The following is a 24,648-nucleotide window of genomic DNA, read 5'->3' on the forward strand; positions in this document are numbered from 1 at the left end:
AAACGCTTCTTAACCGTTATCAAAACTTGTCAGTCGCAATTCCGATGCTGATGGTGCATTCTGTTGAAACAATTTTCGGTATAAGCGACAGGCAGCACAATCATCCAGCAACCACTGCAAAGTTCTGATTCCGTGTGATTTCAAGTCTTAAAATGTAATGACTGTCAGTCACAATGTGTTCTGTAAACTGCTGATGCGCCTATGCAGTGTCTAGAGTCTACATTCGGATTATGAAGTATCAGTTAACGTTCAGCAGCAGAGGACACAGCTTGTTGTACTACCCACACGCAAATCAGTACAGCAGCTGTTATCGAAATGGCCCGTTTCGGAGAATCCAATTCGGAAAATCCCATTCGGAGAAATCCTAATTCGGAGACAGCCCTTTTTGGAGAATTTTTGAAAATCCAACTACGCCTTCTGTTTTTTTATTCCTCAATATCGTTTCTTTTGCATTCCGACAAAGAAAAATAAATTGAATTGAAATTTAGCAAAAAATAAAAAGCGAATTAAATTTATTTTTGAACTGTTGTATTAAATTAAAATGTTTGCTCACATAAAATTGACATGTATCCTTCGTCGCCGTCTGCATGCAAACTTAGAAAATATTCGAATCCTCAACTATTAGAAAATTTCAATCCCTAGTTCAGTGCTTCTCAACCCCTGGGTCGCGACCCAAAACTGGGTCGCCATTTCATTTGGTTGGGTCGCTGTAAGATGTGGTAATAAAAGATAATGTTTTTTGAGCAAAGTCAAAACTGCTTACCACTACTTTAGTTTTCGTAATTTCCACTATTCATACTAGAGTCATTCCATGCCAAACGTCCTGGACCCTCCAGTTTGACCCTCTCCGAATTTGCTGAAAATCGGACAAAAGGTTGTATAACATGATTAAGCTAAAAATTGAAAATTTTAGCTCACAATCTATTCTACTTTTCAAATTATGACATTTTTTAAATGGGTACACTCCTGCGCTGATGAGCGCTCGGTCATTTTTGGCCATTTTTAAACAAGTATATATCTCTCATTGCAAATTTAATCTACTTCATTTCTGGCAAAATGAGACACTTGTAGGTATATTACATGAATCCAGTTTCAAAATTATATTGTCTCAAAGCATTTTGAAAATATGGAGGCCCAAAGTGTCTCCATTTTGATGCGAAGACAAATTTTGGACCATATTAAAAAAGCTGTAGCTTCCATACAAAACATAGCATTGCTCTCAAATTTATCCTGGAGGCTCCCCTCCTACTGGATTACAACTACATTGAATTTGGAGAGAAACACTGCTTTCATTAAAAAGTTATTTCACGTCAAAATATGGACCAGCAGCAAATTTTGCTAAAATATGCCATCTTGTGGTGAAAAAATGACCCCGTCAGACATTGCTTTCAAAAAAAATTTTTTTTTTCATCTCAAAAAGATTTTCATAAGAAACTCATCTTCGGAGTTTCAACTTTGTTCCGCAACTATTAAGGGGTGAGATGCAGTGATGTTTAACCCGCTCTTAATATCCATTTCAAGCAACGAGAAAAACATCAACATTAACTTTTAAGTTAGCCAATTGTACTTGTTGTATCGTAAATTACATAAACAACTACAGCACATTGTACAAAGGAAGCAAAGAACATTCAATCTAAAATGACTGGTTGCCTTATAGGCTACTGGAATTTGACTTTCTCGTATATGTAAAACTTGTAAATGTTTTTTCATGTAAATTTTCCTCCATGTTTGGGTCTTCACAACTGTTAATCTAAAGCAGGGGTCGGCAACCTTTCTTCAGTCGCGGGCCAAAACAAAACTGCGCAGATGTCAACGGGCCGTACAAGTTTTCCATTTGCACTTCCGTTTTCTTTACTTTTCATAATATTGTTAAAATTGGCGTTCTTATCAGAGTATCTCCATATTTAGCTACTATAGGCTTATATACTACAGGGTGATTGAAAAGTAACTCCCTATTTTAAAAAAACTATAATTTATTTTTAAAATATAATTTCTACAATTAATGAATATGAGAAGGAAGTATAATGCATGGGCTTTTATTTAAAATTCGATATGGGTGCCTTTATTTGCCACCAGCTTCTCAAGTCGACCAGGAATCGCATCAACTGATTTCGCAAGAAACTCTTGCGGGATGGAAATCATAACTTCTCGTATTCGCCCTTCAAGTTCTTCCAAATTTCTTGGTTTGGTTGAGTAGACTTCCTCTTTCAGCCAACCCCAGAGAAAAAAGTCGCAGGGTGTTAAGTCAGGACTTCTGGCCGGCCATTCGTGTGAACCGCGACGACCCATCCATCTTCCAGGAAATTGAGCATTTAGCCATTCACGAACAACAATAGCAAAGTGTGGAGGAGCTCCATCTTGCATGAAAATCAAATCTTCAATATTTTCCCAAGCACTGATAATTGGCCAAATTTCATCTTTCAACATAGCGAGGTACCTTTCGGCATTCATGGTATCGCGAAGAATGAAAGGACCCACAATCCTATCAAAAGTCATTCCACACCATACCGTTACTTTGGGTCGATTTTGCATTTTTTCACAGGTAACACGAGGATCTTCTTCCGCCCAGTAGTGGCAGTTATGACGGTTCACAAATCCACCTATGTGGAATACAGCTTCATCACTCCATAGAATATTTTTAAAGAGGTTGGGCCAATCTCTAAACCAAGCCAACATTCAAGCCAAGCCAACGTTCCTGTAGAGTAAGACGTCCAGCCATTTTTGTAGGGTTTTGAAATAAAATAAATTTGAAAAGATTGAAATTGAACAATATTTAAACAAATCTGAAAGGAAAACAAGAACATAAATTAAATTGCCATACATTAAGTAATATATACACAAAAATTGAGAAACATGATATAGCATTTGAATAAATTGTATTTATTTTAAAATAGGGAGTTACTTTTCAATCACCCTGTAGATTAATATAAACAAAATTAGTAACAATTGGTAACGAAAAACACCAAGTACTTTATTTATTGACAGCACAACATTAATGTGATATTTGATGTTGTTTCCTGCTAGAAAGTTTCTGAAGGTCAGGTGATAGGTTGGATGAGGCAAGAATCATAACATCTTGCAAGTGGTCATCAGTAAGTTGTGTTCTCAACTTGCCGTTAAATATACGGTTAATTGACTATTACTAACGCAACTCATGTAGCCTGCAACTAGCATGCAGTAAATAGGCTAATATAACCGGACTTCAAGGTGAAACTGCCAAGTACCTTGATGCTACCTTCTGCAAGCTTAAGCTAAATTTTGCCCCAAACCTAATTTACTATAACAAAGCGACCCGTGATCGATAGGTCGCGGGTACAAAGGCGCTTTGTGATAATTTCCTATGCTTGGTGGATTCTAACAAGCAGCAAATTCTTCAAAGACAAGAATCACTTGTTGAAAAAAACGGAAAAATGGAACTGGGAGTAAATTATAACTCTAAAAAATAAAGTAATTTAAAAGTCTGGACCGGCTGTCACTAAAAAGGCCAATTCCTGCTTCCTAAGCTACACATATTTCTAAATTATCAACCTTCAAACAAACTAATTCTTAAAACTTCAAATCTATCAAACTATCTGTCAGGCCTGCAACGTCGCTCTCTCTAAAATGCAGTTTGCAGAGAAACAATATCAAGGAAATTCAAAATGGCGACAATGCCCTAACTAAGCATTGTTGCGGCATAAGTACACAGGCTACGTGATTACAAGTGAGCGTTACGGATAAATATGGAAAAGTAAAAATTGCGAAAGTTTTACATAACATTTAGTAATCTTAATTCTGTTATGTAAAACCAAATGGCAGCATAAAATAATGGGATGTTCGTTTTGGCCCGCCAACTACAATTTGCAAAAATGCTGCGGGCCGGATAATTTTGCTTGGCGGGCCGGATCCGGGCCGTAGGTTGCCGACCCCTGATCTAAAGCATTTACAAAGCTGAAATTTGGTATTCTGAGTAAGAAGCAGCCCTAGTTTTCATATCTACCATCAAAATTGCCAATTTCAAGTTAGTTTTAGAGATAGAACGTTTCAAAAATTGAAATTTTTTACATTTGAATTTTTTTTAGCAATTTTTGATGTCCACTATCTCCCAAACCAATAGTCACAGAACTACCATTTTGCATATCATTAATCTATACTAGTTGGTAATGAACCCCCTTGAGACTGACACCAAACAAATGTGAAATTATTGAAGTTTGGAGAGTGCAAAGATAAGGCCCAAGAAAAAAAAACTCAAAATGCGCCATCTTGTGGTTAATATTTGACTCTGTGGACAGTCATTCACAAAGTTGAAACTTTCAGGAAAAAATCTTCTTTGCCTAAGCTATGGACAGTTCAAGTTTCAAATATGTAACCTAACTCCTTGAAATTTGAAATTGATTTAGTGATAGCCTATTGGCTCTCCCCCTAAAGTTCTGCGCCCTCCCCCAAAATACCATCGACATATCTCAAAAATCGCTCGACAACCTCACCATTTAAAAGGGTGTCCTCAGCAAAATTTTCATTTTTTGCCAAATAAGAGTCACCTTACCTCCCACCCCCGAGACTTTTGCATGTGATGATCAAGCTCATGATTTCACAGCTGTATTTACTATTGAAGGAGTTGAGTTACATATTTGAAACTTGAACTGTCTATAGCTTAGGCAAAGAAGATTTTTTCCTGAAAGTTTCAACTTTGTGAATGACTGTCCACAGAGTCAAATATTAACCACAAGATGGCGCATTTTGAGTTTTTTTTCGCTCGGGCTTCATCTTTGCACTCTCCAAATTTCAATAATTTCACATTTGTTTGGTGTCAGTCCCATGGGGGTTCATTACCAACTAGTATAGATTAATGATATGCAAAATGGTAGATCTGTGACTATTGGTTTGGGAGATAGTGGACATCAAAAATTGCTAAAAAAGTTCAAATGCAAAAAATTTCAATTTTTGAAACGTTCTATCTCTAAAACTAATTTGAAATTGGCAATTTTGATGGTAGATATGAAAACTGGGGCTGCTTCTTACTCAGAATACCAAATTTCTGAGTAAGAAGCAGACCCAAACATGGAGCAAAATTTACATGAAAAAACATTTACAAGTTTTACATATACGAGAAAGTCAAATTCCAGTAGCCTATAAGGCAACCAGTCATTTTAGATTGAATGTTCTTTGCTTCCTTTGTACAATGTGCTGTAGTTGTTTATGTAATTTACGATACAACAAGTACAATTGGCTAACTTAAAAGTTAATGTTGATGTTTTTCTCGTTGCTTGAAATGGATATTAAGAGCGGGTTAAACATCACTGCATCTCACCCCTTAATAGTTGCGGAACAAATTTGAAACTCCGAAGATGAGTTCCTTATGAAAATCTCTTTGAGATGAAAAAAAATTTTTTTTGAAAACTGTCTGACGGGGTCATTTTTTCACCACAAGATGACATATTTTAGCAAAATTTGCTGCTGGTCCATATTTTGACGTGAAATAACTTTTTAATGAAAGCAGTGTTTCCTTCCAAATTCAATGTAGTTGTAATCCAGTAGGAGGGGAGCCTCCAGGATAAATTTGAGAGCAATGCTATGTTTTGTATGGAAGCTACAGCTTTTTTAATATGGTCCAAAATTTGTCTTCGCATCAAAATGGGGACACTTTGGGCCTCCATATTTTCAAAATGCTTTGAGACAATATAATTTTGAAACTGGATTCATGTAATATACCTACAAGTGTCTCATTTTGCCAGAAATGAAGTAGATTAAATTTGCAATGAGAGACATATACTTGTTTAAAAATGGCCGAAAATGACCGAGCGCTCATCAGCGCAGGGGTGTACCCATTTTAAAAATGTCATAATTTGAAAAGTAGAATAGATTGTGAGCTAAAATTTTCAATTTTTAGCTCAATCATGTTATGAAACCTTTTGTCCGATTTTCAGCGAATTCGGAGAGGGTCAAACTGGGAAGTTTCAAAATTTCAGGACGTTTGGCATGGAATGACCCACTACGCTGCATGTTTCACTGGACGATTTTGCCACACGCGTTTTAGATAAAGTGTACACAACAGTACACACTACACTAGGGAATTGTAACAATTGATTACTTCAGAAACCACACCAAACATAAAGATCGTGTCCCAGGAAATAGCATCATTTACTGTTTTGAATTAGTTATTGGAAGTTACGGAGTTAAGGCTTTGACGATGTCCAGCTTGTTGTAGAAAGGGATTTGGGTTCATTGATACGAAAATTTGATTGTCCCTAAAATTGCAAAGAATTTGGAATGGATGCGTAATCCATTTGCTATTGATGTTGATACCCTGCCTGAAAACTTCAAAAGCATTTTTGGGTTTTAAGAGGAGTTTATTGACATTCAGTGCGACAGTGTATAGATGAACTGTTTTAAGAAAGACACCCTTGGTCAATTTTGGACAAAAGTCAAGAATGCAAAGACTGTTGCTGGCACGCACACAGCAAAAGCTCTCCTGCCATTTGTTACTGCCTGCCTGTGAGGGTTTTCTGGGCTTACTCACATCAAAACAAAGGAGAGAAATTGTCTTCAGCCTGAAAATGACATGAGATTGGCACTGAGCACAATAACTCCAAATTTTGACAAACTTGTTGAAACAATACAAAGTCAAGGCTCACATTAATTTAATTCAACATTTTGTTGTTATGTTTAATCGTGTTGTATACAGACCGCAGACCACATCATCAATGACTGCTCCAATGCTCCATCTGCAAGCCACCTAACGGAGTGGAAGGCCTGCGTGTTATGGATGATGAAACCAAAGACTGGCTGCTCTCTAGTAGCCTTCCAGTATAGTCCGGGAACATCCTGAATCTGGGGTGGTAAAAAGATAGACCCTCGGCCCAAGATGCTGACACGACGATGTGTTGTATATGAGTGCGTGGCTCATTTTTTCATGCTTACAAAACGTTGTGCGAAACGTAGTTTTAGAAATAGGATCGCCAAATCTTCGCTATTAATTTAACCTTAATATTTGGGTCGCCACAAATAAAGGTTGAGAAGCACTGCCCTAGTTTAACAAGTCAATACAAAAATGCCGCAGATGATTCAATCGATGTCAAATAACAAAACAAACAAAAAGTAACAGTTCATGCGTCCATTTGGAAATTATGGCTACCACATAGGAAGTCCCACATAGACTGAAGTGGAACATTGCTATGCCCATCGAAGCGAACAATGGGCATAACAGGAGTTTCTTGATGCAGTCATCAGCATCTCTATATTTTTTCAACTTTTGTGGCCAGTGATGGGCGTTATTATCGGCGATAAGTTTTTATCGCCTATCGTTATCGCTCAATTATTTTTTCTGTTATCGTTTATTGTTATCGCCAAAGGCAATATTTGATTATCGCCGACAAATTTTATTTCGGATCAACACACAAGTGGAAAGACCATGAAAAGTAATATTTTTACTAGCCACCTAGTTAATGAAACTAAAATTGAAACCACTTCTTCTTCAGTGCCTGAAGTGTGTGTGCACAGGTCGTTGTCAGGGGAGGGTCACGCCCTTCTTGTGTTTTCTTTTTCTCGTTAAAAGTGTTAGTTTTTAGTAATTGTCGTATAAAAATAAAATATCTCTTGTCAAAACATGAAACTTACTGCATTAAATCTTTAGATGAGTAGATTAACTAAAATTGCAAGAACTTGTCTTGAGACGTGCGGTTACGCCACAAACTCAGTTTAAAAGACAAAATTCACACACAATAACAACACAAGATCGGTTATAGACTGTAAGATCGATTTTTTTCTAGTTTGGCGATATAACTGTAATCCAAAAATTATAACCAAATGCGTAAGTGCCATTTAACTTAAAAAGTTAACCCATTTGTGCCGAAAGTGAAAGTAGGCCTACTTAAAAAAAAATTTCGGAAAATTTAAATATTGCATAATTATGACCTAAAAAACATATCACAATTATTTTTTTCCTTATTGTGTTTGTACTTTTTAAGAAAAAAAACCGTCCTATATATAGGACGCTAGGCAAACCCGTTATCAAATTTCACCAGTTTCTTGTGCGTAATGCGTAAGCGTTATTACGTTTTACTTATTGCTCAAAGTGATAAATGGGAAATGTTTTGTTCATGTCTTGTCATGTCATTATTGTCATGGAGCATTTTATTGAATGAAAGTTCAAAAAATATGAAGATGAAAATTAGCAAAGTAACACAACATCACTGAAACAAGTCATTGCGGAATATGATATTGCTTGAAGCATTTGACATGCAGACCGACATCACATTTTTTGCATCTTGTAGTAGTTTTGCATGACAATAGGCGCATCGAGTTGCGTGGTAAAATTATACTAAATACAGTAGGCTATAACCTTTCTCATTTACCTATGCGACATAGCCTACCTCAATCAAATATTTTTATTCCCACTAATACAGTGCTTATATTGTAATTCTTATCTCAACAACTCAGCCTTCTGCCATTGATTTAATGATAGTGTTCACATAGAAAACAAAAAAAATTATCTGAAATTATCAGTAAATTACAATAATTATGTTCTTGTTCTAAAACAAACACGACTAATTTGACAAGCTTGATGGATTTCACAGTAGGCCTATGGCCCTATGCACATTTTTACTACCAATAACGCTTAAGATTACTGATAAATTTTCAAGCATTTTGCGTTTTTTGGGATTTTTTCAATTATTGCTGACTTTGCTGTAAACAGCTCTTTAAGCAGAAAGCAAAATACAAAGTTTGAATTTTTTATGGTATTTTCATTTGATTTAATTATTTTGCCTACTGCACGTAAGGCCGTAAGCGGCAGTGTAACTCAATTGCTAAAAGCATCCAACTGGTATCTGAAGGTATAATTATAAGCACGGCAGTTATCTCAGTGGTTTGATTCTGGATGAAGAGGTTGAAGATTCGATACCCACTGCCGCTGACCGCTGTTGCGATTCTATTCATGCATAACTTACAAAAAGTTTTGTCCCTTTATTATATATAAAGATTTTTCGTCATGTTGATGAAAACAGTTCATGCTGCATGGAATGGGGCAGCGCTAATCAAGAAAAACAAATTATCATTATCGGCGATAATTTATTGTTTATCGTTATCGCTTAGCTTTTTTTGATTTATCGTTATCGCTTTAGGCATTTTTCGCTTGTCGATTATCGTTGCCGCTTAACTGAAAAATGAGTCATTGCGCCCAACACTGTTTGTGGCTAACCCAGGTTTATTCTAAACTGCCACTTAGGTTTTAACTTAGTTGATTATGTCAAACGCAATTTGGCAAACTGTCTTTTTTCGTTGACACTTTTTCACTGAGACTTTATCTCATTAACCTCTATTGTTAATCATGAAACACTGTTTGACAAGTGTTTTTTTTTTCTTGCTGAGACTTTGTTTTAACACTTTACCTGCCAACTTCTTTGCATTTTCTTGTTTCGCTGGCGGTTTGTATCCAATCCAGCCATCATTTGTTCGTAATATGCATCACGTAACTTTTGGATTGTACAAAGAGCGTCGATGCATTTCCACCGGGATGGACTGTGATGTGACGCCGCAAAGCAACTAGATAAATTATATAGGTCACCACCGTTCCAAACGGCAAAAATTTCACTACCGTCGCCCACATGGTCTCGCCCAAGAAGGTTTCACCCAGATGGGCTCGCCCAGATGTTGTGTACCAAAAAAAAACGGACAGTTCTTGATAACACAGACCGCAAAGAAGTTGTTTAATGGCTACTGCGCCCAGTAAGTGTTTAGTCACAAGCCAACATTTCTCCACTTGCGTTGATATTTGAAACTATTTTTCTTTTTACTTGCATTTGCAACCTTTTTTTACAAACAAAGCACAGTCGATCACACGACAACGAGAAGTATTGCTGAGAAAAGTTCCGCAAAATAGCTGACTGTCGATCCATAAAACTGGAAGACTAGCCTCCACACGACTTGGGAAACAATGCAGTTTACTATTTGTCAAAGCTTAGCTTAGAAGTTTAGAGGCCTGTAACAGTTTGGTTATTATCAAATAATAACTTTTATATATTATATAAAGTCGAAATCGGTTGATTGCATACTGCATAGTCAATTTACCAATCTTCTTTATGCTATTTAACCGTATTCATTGATTGACAGTATCCTGGTATCCTTCACGTCAATACCGAACGTTCATCTTACGCAAAAGCTTGATAGCAGACCGTTAAACATTTTAACCGTTTATACGATGATCTACAGTTTGTAAGGATGAACGTGTTTGTGCTACTGTTACAGTAGGTTGGTATTGAATCTTTATCCTCGGACAACCAAAGCCTTGATAAGTTATTCCTGGTTGTTTTCCATACTTTTAGAGGCTTTTAACACCCTTTTTTACATCTTACATCCTTCAGTCTTGCAGGTAAACTTAATCATAGCTGTCTTTCATCACAGCTGCCTTCAATCACAACTGTCTTTCATCACAGCTGCTGACTTCATTGTGGGTCCTGTATTTAATCGTTGCAGGTTGTGAGATTTCTTGCCACGATTTTTGTGTAGTGGTAAGAATAATCTTGAGCAACTGAACACTTCATCATAGGAAATTATGCGATTAACCTTAAAGGTGCACTGCAACGAAAATACATGACTTTTGTGTTTGTAGATATTTCTGAAATGCAACATTTTTCAACAATTTTTTATGTTGCTATTAATTAAAAAACCTAAAAAAAACTTTTTTGATGTGAATGAATCTGATTGGTTAAAAAATTAAATGACGTCATTAGGTGGCAACGCCGTATCCAAGGTCTACTGTTTTGCGTGCAAACACAAGGAACAAATCACGTAGGCTAACGAAAGAGCGAACAATTTTGTGCTAAGGGAGTTTTTACGGCCTTAAAATGGTGGTTGCTTGTATGGCTCCCGGTTGTACTAACCGGAGAATCGTCAAAGGATTATCCTTTCACCGTTTACCTCTGAATAATGAAGATAAGCTGAAGAAATGGATCTCTGCGATGAAACTTAAAGACCCACCTGTAAACAAGCACTGCCGTTTGTGCAGCGATCATTTTCTGGCCAGCGATTACCAACGTGATCTACGGGCAGAGCTACAAGGCACCAAGCCCAAACACCTGCTCATCCCTGAAGCTGTTCCTTCTGTGTTTGATTTTTCAAGATATGTGAAAGCCACTGTCAATGCAGTGCACACAAAACTCGATCGACCTAGGCACAGATATGTGAGTACAATCGGGCGTTTGGATCGAATAGCAAAGCGAGAAGACAACAAGACTTTGAAACAGGTCAGTAGGACAGTAAAACATTGGCAGGGTAGCCAACTCTGAATAGATATGCTGCTTAGGCTACAGTATATTAGGCTTTACTACTTAGGCTCACTATTAATGCTATAGGCTACACTTCCTTCAGCGCAGCCAGGAGATATTCCAAGACTTCCTTATCAAGGCACATCTTTTTAAAGCTGCTTGCCTGAGTTATGCATTGGCGGGTTGTTTTGGTTTTGGCTACCACAGAGTCATTTTCCTGGCAAAATTCGCTTTCGATTATTGTCGGCAGATGGCACAATTACCACACATAGGCCATTAGGCCTACACCAATGCAAATTTTCCATCCGACTGCTGTCTGAACTGGTGTTGTCAGAGCACGAATCAGAAGGATGTTCTTTACTGTCAAGTCGCCATTTTTTTTGGTTCAAAGAGAAATCCTTGTCTGGTTTCAGACATCTTGTTTGTGCTGATCTTCTATTATACTCAATATGCAATGACCTATGTGACGTTTCCACTGCAAATGCGTGAAGCTGTTAACTTGGCTGCCACCCAATGACGTCCCAAGACACATAGCACCATTCGGTGGCCGATTTTCTTTTTGTTATATTTATCAAACAAAAAGGTTTATAAAAAAAATTTGTAAAAGATAATACTTAAACACCAAAGAATCAACAAAAAAATTTTCATTTCAGTTCCCCTTTAAATTTTCTTCACAAGTGAATGGGAATGGTTTGGGATTATGCAATGCTATGCGATTAACCGATTTTGTTTGTATATCAATACAACTACCAAAATGCTAGTTTTGAATATGAAACAACTAGGTTATTGTAAGAGACCGCATTAAATAGAAAATCATCATCAGTCGTTATCTCCGCCTGCGGCAGATTGCGCATCAACATGGCTTATTTGTTTCCAAGAGTGGCGATTTTGAGCCAACTCGCCCAGTGTCGTCAAGTGGAGTCCGGTCCATGATTGAATGTTGTCTTGCCATAGAAAATACTGCAGGCCATGTCACTAATTTTGCTCTACTTATAGATCTCTGATAGTGCGGTTTGATTTTGTGATATAGCCTAGGTTACATCATTTTGCAAAATCTGTCACAATAATCTATGACTGCATAGTTTATTTTATTCAAAAATTTGCATCATTTTCGGAGTTTCTCTTGTTGAAAAATAAAAAAAACTATCCGTTTCATGAAATTACATGAAAATGTGAAGATAACTCGGTGTATGCCATTATTTAATAGTCCTACATCACAATTGATAGACACTTAGATAGAGATGTACCGATATATCGGTATCGGTGATATCGGCCATTTTTTGAGTATCGGTATCGGCATCGGTATCGGCAAAATTTGGCCGATACTGTGGCCGATACTTAACATGTAAAAAAAAGGTGTTTGCTATGGATTTTCTGCAGAAGAAAAGATATATATAGATTTTTTAAAGTAGTAACTAACGTCACATTGATGGAGAAAAATAACAACCTATTCAAATTTTTGATACCTCACACTCCCATGACTTCATGCGCGCACCTTTTGGCATTGTTTGCTTACAGTGATTCTTTCACTCAAACAAAACGTTTTGTTTCAGCAGTTTTGCATTGTTCGATTCTTAAGTTGTGAAGGAGATTCAATTTCTCCAATATTTATTATTTGTGTTTCTTTTTTACTCTCAGCAGAGTATAACACCAGGCCAAGACTACCCACTGGGTAAGGTACCCACAAGACTACCCACTGAAGCTAGGTTTGGATATTGCAAGAAAGTCCTATTTCTCCTGTTTATGCCTTTTGTGTTTACTGCACAAAAACACCAGTCGCTATTATGATATTTTGGCTCATGCCACACCATTAGACTTCTTTTGTTTCGTCCATTGACGTAAATGTTCTTTCAAAGTTTTGCAAACAATGTGGGGAGCCCAAGACTTATCTTGATCTCCAACTTCACTTTACAGTAAAGCAAGAAAACTTTAAAGTAAAAAGTAGTAAAGGCGTGGACACACAACACCTCCAGACTCCACACCTTTACTTTCCTACTGTAAAGTGAAGTTGGGGATCAAGATAAGTCTTGGGCTCTCCACATTGTTTGCAAAACTTTGAAAGAACATTTACGTCAATGAACGAAACAAAAGAAGTCTAATGGTGTAGCATGAGCCAAAATATCATAATAGCGACTGCTGTTTTTGTGCAGTAAACACAAAAGGCATAAACAGGAGAAATAGGACTTTCTTGCAATATCCAAACCTAGCTTCAGCAATCAGGCCAGTGCTACACACTTGTACACAGTGAAGAACTTCCTATTCCTGTTTTTGAAGGGTTGTCACAATTGGATTTACTTTGACGCATACTTTCTATAAAACATTGAGAACCATGGATCAATTTTACATGGTGGACTTGTCATATCTTTGTGAATATGTGGATAAAATTTCAGTGCAAATTTTCTCTGGGGTCATGGGTAACCGGGATATTAAAAGGACCCCACTTTTAGTTTTTTTTCCATTTTGACCCATGTTTCATATAAAATATCTCCCAACCTATTTAATATTTTGTACTAAAATTTTTTCAGTTCATAGAGAATCCTGTAAACAACACTTCCACCAAATTTCAGCCAAACTCAATCAAAAATGGGGTGTTGGTGAGCTTTTCAAATTTTGGAAAATTTTAACCGAGAGCTGGAAACGGCCAACTTTGGGAGTCTATGACCTTTGACCTTTTAGAGTGACAAAGTGAACGATGTTGTTTTTTCAATATTTGGCAGAAGTACTATCACCTATAAAAAAATTGGGTTGTTACCTAATTTAGTTTAGCAGTAATAGGGCCTCAAACATGGCCAAAAATAAAAAATTGTGCCCCCTCAGCAGACCCCCCCAAAATAAATGGTTCATAACTCTCGTGTTTCTCAATATATTTCACTCAAATTTTGCAAGTGTTCATCATATAGAATAGTAAAAAGGTGTGTAAAATTTAAAGAAAGTCGAAAGGTTGAATTTCTTGACTGTGTGAATCGACATGGAATAGCCCTTATGCACAAGTTCACTCATGCAGTGGAATCACAGTAACTAGAAAACTAGATCTGATGGACAAAAACTGACTACATTTTCGAAATCAGCAACCACAAATTAGCTGAAAACAGCTGAAAAATCTTCGGCACCACAATTTTTTTTTTTTTGTCGGCTAGTGTTATCAATTATGATAGCTTATTTGGAGAGTTTGCCCAAACACTTTTCAGAAACCCAAATAATGATGTTTGTTTCTTCCCTTATACCCCAGTCCTCAATTGCGGCGGACTTTAATTACAAAAACCTACTAAAACCTTGATATAATTCCTTGCAAATACCAAAATTGCTTCTTTTTGTAACACCAAAGTATCGGCCAAAATATCGGTATCAGTATCGGTATCGGCCTAAAAAAGTGATATCGGTATCGGGATCGGTATCGGCCAAAATATTGGTATCGGTACATCTCTACACTTAGATTTTTGCAAGAACACTTTGTGTTGTTGCCTTGTCATTAAGTCTACCTGTTTTATGCAGCTATTAATTGTTTATTAATAAGACGTATCATGCTGTAAAAACCAATAAAAAATACATTTTACTTGGGAGAAACACCTAAATGGTCATGTAATAAAGCGAGCCAGCAGGAAATCGTCCAGCGCAGCAGTGAAGATGCCTGTCTGGCTTGCACTTGGGAAATTGCGCCCTAATGTTGTGGACCCAGATTTGTCATGCATTGAAGGTTCAATCATCTACTAAAAGATGGATAAAAATAAATGAAAGATAGCCTTGTTTTGGAACAGCACAAGCCTACTTCAATGAAACAGTACTTTTTGCTTCGATTAGTTATCTGTGTATGAACCAAACCTTGTGTCTCCACTCTCCATCTCCAAGTTACATTTTGTGAAATTTATCTGTTACAGTTCAGTTCAGTTTATTTTTTGTTTTGTTGGTGAAAAAGAAAGACACAAAAAGCAAAAACACAATAAACACAAATAATTCGCACAACAAGGATGGCAGCGAAAGACCAAAAGGTCACCAAAGTCAGCTGCCAGTCTGCCACCCAAACATTTAAACAAAAGACCCAAAATTAAGAACAATAACACATATGGTATATAATATATAGCACAATACCAGCACTTTAATTTGTAAAAATTAACAATGGAATTAACAATACATTAACAATGGAATAACACAGGGCAACATAAAAAAACATTGTGTAGAGAAATAAGCGGATGATACGTTTCAGGAGTGATCATTGTACAAATTCTTTAATAAACATTTATATTTAAATTTAAAAACATTGTAAGACTTTTCTTTTATTTCTTTTGGTACTTGATTCCATAGTTTCACTCCATTAAAACATAGCATCTTCTTACCAGGATCAGCAAGAATTACCTGTCTTTATTAAAAATGAAGTTTCTGATGAAGGGGTTACTTCAGATGTATTCCTATCCACACAGGTATGTTGTCATTAAGTGATTGCTGCAATCTTAATTTGTTGTTTCTTTTGTATTTACCATGCACCCTGAAGTTCATGCATTTTATATAGGCCTACAATAAATAAGAGGCTCAAGTACAGGATGCTGAATACATTGTGTTTTTTAGAAGAGTGATTGTCTGAGGTATTTACTAAGAATATAATTAGTTTTATCCAAATTTATTCCAATGTCTCATATTTACATAAAAACATGTGTCAAAAATATTTTGATCATCTTGCCAATGCTGTTTGTTGCACAAGGTCTGGGAAATCATGCTAAACAAACTTGTCCGGAATGCAAGAATAACAGTTCCTAACCTACCATTCTATGTAAGAGCCACTGGGCTTTATCATGTTAAGCCAGCTGCATCAACACAGTGCTCAAAAACAGTAATGTAATATCATTTTAATTTGAATTGCATGTTAGCTTTGTAAGTTTGATTTCTTAAAATTACCAAATGCCCTTTCCTAGACATATTTTTACAAAGAAATATATGGTTTTGTGTAATGTTTTTTTTTGCAGGATGTTGTATAAGTTCACATGATTGTTGTATTATTATTTGTATAATAAGGTGGAGTGAAAAAAAATTTTTTTTTTCAAATCAAAAAATCAGATTAACCAAAAGTGGCGTATGGACCTAAAACCAACTTCTGAGAAGGTTTTGGGTTTGTGCCACCTACACCCAGGTGGCCCATAATTTTTAAAGGTCATCTGAGGGTCAAATTTCATGAAAATCTTATAACTTGGAAACCGGTTAAGCTAGAATGTTGGTTTTTGGCTTAAAATTTCCAGAAGATCCATGTTCATATATGCTCTAATGCAACTTTTGTCTTTATTTTAACTGCATAAGCTGATTAATAAAAATTGACAAAGCAGAGTCAGCTTTGGAGTCAGCTTACCAAAGCAGAGTCAACCTTGTCCAAATTTGCAATGGATCAGAGTCAAAATATATTTTTTCTGACTTTGATAGTCCTGATGTTTTCAGGTTGAAGGATTTCAATATTTTTTCACCACATGATAATTTTTATAATGTGACCCTGATTGTAAGTAGTTTCTTATAAATTTCATGGAAACCAAAGATGTAAATTTTGAAACTTAATGTCAAATAGCATTGTAACATTATTGCATAGGAGTCTTTGCTACATTATTTTTGTCATTGAGTTTTTTTGTCAGGTATCCATGATTGTTGCTTGCATATCCTTTGTACTAACTACTTAGAAAGTATTTTAAGCAGTACTTAGTCAGTTTGTACCTATTATGCCTTAACACATAACTATGGGTACAAATAGTTCAAATATAGCATTTTCAATTCTTCACGTTACATAGCTTTCAAACTAAAACGTCAATTTTTATTATTATCAGCTTATGCAGTTAAAATAGAGACAAAAGTTGCATTAGAGCATAATTTATATAAACATGGACCTTCTGGAAATTTTAAGTCAAAAACCAACATTCTAGCTTAACCGGTTTCCAAGTTATGGGATTTTTATGAAATAGGACCCTCGGATGACCTTTAAAAATCATGGGCCACCTGGGTGTAGGTGGCACAAACCCAAAACCTTCTCAGAAGTGGTTTAGGTCCATACGCCACTTTTGGTTAATCTGATTTTTTGATTTGAAAAAAAAAATTTTTTTCACTCCACCCTATTGTATAAGTGCATGGAGCACATGTACCGGTACATTGTACACTTTTTCTGTTTTGTCTTGGTATTCTTTCTGCATCCTTCTCAAAATAGGCAGAGCATCTATTGTTGATCTCTCTGACATGAAACCAAGTTGCATGTCATTCAAATTCCACTACCTTCCCCAACCTAATTAGTTTTTTTTTCCACAATTTTTACTTTATGGTTCTATAGTTTTACTCCCCTATTATGCAACTTCTCACATCTCTATTCTTTCTTGAACAGTAGTGCAACAATACTTTGTTGTCAGAACATTTTTTTACATTGCTTTTTTGTATTTAGAATTTGCTTCATTCCACTGAACCTATGTATACTTTAGCATGTTTTGCAGTTACATATTGCTATTGTCCAACCGTTTTATTATTCTTTAAAAATCTCATGCTGAGGAGTTAGAATTCAAATACTTATTTACTAAGTGCTCTTATTTTCAGTCGATTAAGTATGAAAGTGTCCCACAACATTTGGATAACTGCAGCTTTAAATCGAAAGAAGAATATTCCATAGATGAATTGCAGAATCTTGATGCATCTACTTTAGTCAATTTGTTTACCATTAGAGAATGTTTACCAAAAGATAAAATCAAATACAAGTGAGTGGTTTAAAACTGTTTTTGTTTGTTACAAAATTTTATATAATTAACTCGTTTTTAAAGTGAAGATTTCTAGCTTTTATTTTTTTCTTTGAAATATAAAAACTTATTTGTTGGGTGTATGAGTGATAAGAAAAATGACCAGAGCTATTTTGTGCTTTACTATTTGTATTACAAATACAGTTGTCCCTGCTTATTAAGCCCACCTCGGCACCGGACAATTTTGGACTTATTAAGCGGGGGACAATTCTCTACCACTCTAAACATTCAGCAATTCTGGGCCAAATTAGGCTTAATAAGCGCGGAATGGCCCGTTTCGGTGAGTCCGATCCCTTAACGGGGGATTATCTCATTTTTAAAAAAATTATTGGGGACCGTAGCCTAATTATCATTGCCGTTTTAGGATTAGGGGTTAGGGTTATAGGTTAGGAACTCACCGAATAGTAGCAGACCCTAATAAGCGGTGGGCCTAGTATGCTGGAACGACTGTAATAATGTAGTTTGTTGTGATGCCGGTACAAACTAAAACTTATGATAGCAATAAGCATAAAACATCAGTGATCATGTACAGTTTCTAACACATGAATCAGTAAAAGTGGACTGCTTTGTTCAAAACTAGGTTTTCAGATTATTTAACGTTGACAATCAGGCAATTTCATTCACTGAAGAATTTGAGGGTATGGTTTCGATGGCTCAGGAAATGGACATTGGGCATTGATTGGATCTTTATTCTCATACTGGGAAAGCTTCTTGCAAAGCTTAATCCTGGCAGTTTTGCTACTTGTTAATGTAGAGGCTTTGAATCACTGACGCAGGCCTGGTCGCCGAGATTGACAGAGTGAAGTTTCTGATTGTTGAAATGTTTTTGTCGGGAATTATTCCATCCTTTAGGTGCCTCTGAATTGAGAGCAGTCCTTAATGTGTGTTGCTCAAGTGCACACTTCGAGAGTCGAACCAGCATCGCCCGATCTTAAAGTTTCTTCATTCCAGAAAAGTCACGCGCTAACCAACTGAGTTATCGGGGCGGACATTACTAATTGACACCACGAACATTACGGACTTTCCTTCATGTTTTAGTATGGGTAATTGGATATTATATAAACAATTTTTAATGAAGTTTATATATACCGGTATGTTTTTTTGAGATTTTTCTTTTAAATTGTTGTCTTGAAATATGTTTTTAATGTCTGCTTTTATAAGCCTTCCTGCTGCTTTATGTCACATTGTCACAATGCGTATATTTGTTAGATGTCAAATGCTTCCAGGCTGTTTTCGTTGCTATACAGAGACAAGTGAAAGCCAATGCAAAGAACTGATTAGCGCTCATCTGTTGAATCATGTTGAAAGCTTGGTGATTCGATCTAACCGAAGTAAGTTGCTTTATTTGTTATACTTCTACTTGTCAAAACATGGTAAAACAACTTTAAGTGCACAGACGTTTGATGTAATTTGTAACAGACTCCACAGTTGTCAGCCATCAAGCTTTTTTTCTCATTTTATTAACTCAAAAGGCCAATACGTAAATGCGTTGTAAAGGTTGAATCCCGAGTGGTGGGAGCCCCGGTGCAGCACTCAAAAGAGTCAGTCGTCGCCAGTTTGATGTCGCTCAAGAGATTGCGGCTGGTTTTTTTTTTCTTCGCTGAGACTTTTCGGTCATATGTCCAAAATGACTTGAAAAAATTCGGTCAGTTTTTGTTTATTTCTGTCATTTTAGTCACTTTTGGTCATATATAGTCAATTGACTATATGTTTTTTCGGACATTTTGACCAAATTGACTATATTTTTTTTGGACATTTTGCTAAAAAATCAGTCAATGGCCGAAAAAACCCCCAGGATTGCGGCTGTGTCTTTGACAAGACACTTCAGAGGCATGGAGAAAATCCTGCGTACGCCACTATCTGCAGTATTACCATCATCAAGCACCCAATGAAACAGACTTCACTGAAAATAGCACCTAAATGACCAGGCGCCGCATCTAAATATCCTTTACGCCACTTTGTGCGCTCGTATTTGGCAGGCACCTAACTGTCTGCACCTAGAAGACGTGCTCCGGGTTTAGACCTTTATACCAAAATGACGAAAATTATGGCAACTGTTGTCATTTTAAAAGCTAACTTTTCAGATAAGATGTATATAATATATCAATATATCATATACATTTTGTTATCAAAGTTGAGTGTTCAGACTTGACATATAATTGCATTTTTTTTTAAATGCTTGAAGTGCGATGAAACAAAGCTATTTAACTTTTGAAAGCAATTTATTTTCCTTATAGATCCAACATTATATGCAAATATGAAAATTTATCCATGCTTGCAAAAAGCTGTGAAAGAAGAAGTTGGTGTTACTGCTCCTAATCATGGTAAATTTGCTGTTTACAATTTCATTTTGTCCCATCATGTGTAAACATATAAACTTTTGTATGTAACGTTAATCTGTGGAAAATCCATTCTGAACACTAATGCTGGCTATTCTATGTACGGTAATATATTTGCTAAGTCAATAAGCAAATTGATACAAACTTGACTAGTTCGGTTAAATTACGTTCGTGACTAATAAAAATTTCCTGTTTTTTGTGAACCACCCAGCAAACTGTCCACTTGAAGCGGTTGACTGTCTCTTTAGTCTCATCCTGTTGCTCAACACAACAAACAGTGTACCAGCCTCATTTTTGTAATCAAATATCGATCGATATTTGATAATATAAATGAGGCCGGTACGCTGTTTGTTGTGTTGAGCAACATGACGAAACTTACGTTTGTGGTAATGTTATCCATGTCTGTCCGAGCATCATTTAACTGCTTACAAATTTAAGCACATTCGAACGTCATCTATTTTACGGTGGTAGTATTTTTTCTCGGTACAAGTTGTGTTCTTTGGTGCTTCTTACAAAGTAAAATTACATAAGCACTTTTGAAAGCATTGGTAAAATTGCATTCAGCCAAAAATTGTGCTAAAAAGTGTTGCAGTTCATGTATAATATCACTTCGTTATACTTACTATTTGTGTAACTTTAGTCGTATTTAAACTACTACACTATCTGAGGCAATATGGCAAAAGGTGTACACAATATTGCTTTAATTCTGTTTTCAGAGTTATTTGTGAAAGAGAGCAAATTATCAGATTTTCAATCAAGTCACATTTTGACTGAGACCACAGCCAATGAGCTGACTACGAGACATGCAACCTCTTCACCACAAGCTCGATTTCATAATATTATGTCCTTGCCCGCTCATGAAGACAAGGAGGTATTGAAAACAACAAATGCTCAGTTAAAATCTGAAAGCGCTGACAATTTCTTGCACGATGTGGAGCACCCAGTGAAGCACCCCCCTTTTAGAAAAACTGCTCCTGTAACTGCTAAAGCAAAGCCAAGTTCCCAATCTGCCGACTCTGTTGAAAGCATCGAGCCCATTCCTCCCATCTTTACCTCTAGTGACGAAGATGATGAGTTAAGCTCGTCAGATTTCGAAAGTGGTATGTTTGTAACACTAAAAGTAATGATTTTCTTTATCACATAGGCCAGTGGTTCCCAACTGGGGGGTTGGGGAATTTTGAAATTTACAAGGGAGAATTTAGTTTTAGAATTGTAAAGCTTTTTAAGTCTAGCAAGTTGGCCTAGACTAGAGGCTAGACTAAAGCTTTAGTGCGTGTTCACTGTTCAAATCACTTTTGAATTAACATGTTTTCACATACTAACTACACCTTTGCGACTTATCTCCCACTCAAAAGTTAAGAGTATCAATAGGTAATGAAAAGAGTATACAAGCATATGTGATGTCACACTCATAGATACAAAGCACTGTACATCATACTTACGTCTTAGAGCAGCGCTTCTTAACCTTTTCTGACTTTAGCACCCCTGTAACTAGGCCTGAACAGTCTAGCACCCCCTAACTATCGTTAACATACGACTACTACAGTGCCGACAAAAGTGTAGTAGAGGCTGAAATTTCGACATGCTTGCAGATCGCTGGCGATATATTTTGTAATGAAGTCTCTTGTTGTCTAACAAACTGTGCTGTTGTTTTAACGAAGTTGATTCAGAATTTGATATTTCACTTTCATTCACCAACAAAAGTTCAATTATAACCAGTGGTGTACGCGCATACAAAAAATATTGACGCCTTCAGGCTTCAGGGTAAACGCAAACGTTCGAAAAACATACGCCGTATGTGTCAACGTAACTTGTAAAAAAGTTGGCGGCGTCAGCGCATACACTATAGCGTAAACTAATTTTGTTTGCTAGGTGCCAAACATTCACACGGTATAAACCACTCGAAACAAACAAGTTTTATTTTGAATTTCCACGAAGAAACGCAAGCATCTGAAACTGTTCATCTGACAGTTTGTTGCGTTTTGGTTTCAATATGTCTTTGCCCATTGAAAACACTCCTTCAACTTATTCAAAATTTGGAAAGTTTGATAAAAAAAAATACAAACAACAGCTAAGACATTAAAAAGTATGCGTTGACGCATGCGCTAAAAAAACGCGAAAATTTTACGGCGTAGCCTCAAGCGACAACTATCCAAAAAAATGTGGCCGCAAGCGTTAGCGTAAACAAAAAGTCTACGCCGCAAGTCTACGGTGTAGAATTTGCGACGTATACGTACATCTCCGATTATAACCATATGTACGTGAATCAACTCTGTTAAAACAACAGCACAATTTGTTAGACGACAAGAAACCTCACTACAAAATATACCGCCAGCGATCAAAGACCATGTCAAAATTTAGGCGCCGCCACCTTTGGCGAAGGAAAGCGATGTACAAATTCATCATTTTGTTTATACTTCAAAACTACTTTTCAGGGGTACAATGGTACATAGGTCCTAATAAACCAAAATTTGTGTATTTCAATGCGTGCAATTCACGCATGCGGTAGTCACACGGGTAAAAACGCATGGTGAGGTTATGTAGGTAAATACAAAACTGCAGGTACGCACCCACCAGGTAAGTTCGCACAATCTACTCAGGATCAAGTTGCGTACTTGACTGGGAGATGACTACAATAACCGCAAACCATGTAGGCTACTTCAAAACAGCAATCATTGATAAGACAACTACTGATACTGGCAGAAAGACGAAAAAATGCAGTAAAGTAAAATGGCATTTTTTGATATTATACAGCATGCATTTAGCACCCCCTACAGTCTATTCCAGCACCCCCAGGGGGTGCTAGCACCCCCGGTTAAGAAACGCTGTCTTAGAGCCTGTTTAGGAAATCGAGCAATCACACGCAAAGAATTTTAGGTAGCTAGTAGGGGAAATTTAGATTTGAATATCGACTAAAAGGGTCCACACTACAAGATAAAATAGGTTGGGAACCACTGACGTAGGCGAAAGCTTGGGTTTGAAAGTCGTTTATATCCTGAAGCTGGGACCTCGTTAGCCAAATGCGTCACTTTTACATTAATTCAACATGTGTAATGTATTTCAATCAATGTAACAAGGACAACTTTTTTGTATGACAACCAATGCTCAATTGGACACGATAACCTTTGCAATTTCCATCGTGCTTGATTGAATTGGAATACGGCTGTTGAGTGTTGATGATGAGCGATTAATTGATGCAGTGTATGTGTAACAGTATGTTTGATCACAACATTAACTTTGTGACAATAGAATCATCAGATAGTGACAGTGCGACAACAATAAGGAGCCGGTTTTCTATGAAACAAGGTCGTAGTTTCGGAAATAGGACCCTGTCATCAACATTGCGAAACCGAATCAATTTGCGTCGACCCATAAGAAGGAAAGCTGTGAAAAATGACAATGGAGACATTTTAAAATTGAACATTAACCGCGGGAATAAAAAGAAAGCTATTTCTAATTGTACAACAGGTATTTGGTATTGAAATTATTATCACCTTTTCAAAAGTCTTCTATATTTACAATATTCAACTGCAAAAATCATTGATTAATACACTTACAAGTGTAGTAACTATAGCATACGTTTATGCCAAAATAACTGATTATTTGCTCTCATGTTTATCACAGTAGCATGTCGAATCTGTATAGTGTTTGTTTGTTATATGTTTCCAGCTTTTTATGTCATGCTGAGCATGTTAATTGATGTGTTTTAGATGAATCTTCGTGCAATAGCTCACCAACCGTTTCACCAACTCAAAATAGACTTGTGAAAATTCTTTCATCGCCTAATAAAGACTCGACCTCAGGACCAATTTCTCAACGTCTTTCTGCAGAACCCTGTGACAACCTTTTGTCTGTTAATTTAAACAATATAGACGATACTATTCCATTTTCAAACGGTGTCTCCTCATTTCACATTTCTGAGACGAAAACGACTAGTCATGACACCGCTGTTTTCAACAACCCAGCAACTCCTTCACGTGCCGCTGAACACGGCAGCCCTTTTCAAAATTTATGCCAACCAACTCAACCTAAAGTAGCGCCCAAACTTGTAGCTTCGGCTAAGCTGAGGTCTCATCCTTTAAATAACGTAACAACTTCCACACGTGACAAAATAGTTGAAGACAATATACGAAGGCGATATATGCCCAGTATATTGCAAAGAAAATCTCACAGCAACAAGAATTCCATACTTGCTGGCAAGCAAGCAAAATCTGCATCGGAAAGAGAAAGGAGCTTTTTAAGGTTAGTGTTTGTTTTACTCTGGTTTTACTTCACATGTCTTTTGAGTAGCGTACTTATCACTTCATTTGACATTGTTGGATC

At 36.6% G+C, this 24,648-nt stretch overlaps 1 protein-coding gene across 3 annotated transcripts in view; it reads left to right on the top strand.

Annotated features, from left to right (window-relative positions):
• Positions 1-24,648, top strand: part of LOC145781374 (uncharacterized) — a 66,827-nt gene that overhangs the window by 33,829 nt on the left and 8,350 nt on the right. For all 3 annotated transcript variants that reach the window (XR_014290724.1, XM_082593161.1, XM_082593162.1), the window contains exons 2-8: positions 15,578-15,658; positions 17,790-17,947; positions 19,196-19,317; positions 20,224-20,310; positions 21,042-21,425; positions 23,575-23,793; positions 24,036-24,567. Coding sequence is in view for 2 of the 3 variants with exons in the window: in XM_082593161.1 (XP_082449287.1) it covers positions 15,578-15,658; positions 17,790-17,947; positions 19,196-19,317; positions 20,224-20,310; positions 21,042-21,425; positions 23,575-23,793; positions 24,036-24,567 (1,583 nt within the window). In the remaining variant the exon portion in view is untranslated. The remainder of the gene's footprint in view (positions 1-15,577; positions 15,659-17,789; positions 17,948-19,195; positions 19,318-20,223; positions 20,311-21,041; positions 21,426-23,574; positions 23,794-24,035; positions 24,568-24,648) is intronic.

This window comes from Aplidium turbinatum, chromosome 12 (genome assembly GCF_918807975.1).
Source record: "Aplidium turbinatum chromosome 12, kaAplTurb1.1, whole genome shotgun sequence".
Lineage (NCBI taxonomy): Eukaryota > Metazoa > Chordata > Ascidiacea > Aplousobranchia > Polyclinidae > Aplidium > Aplidium turbinatum.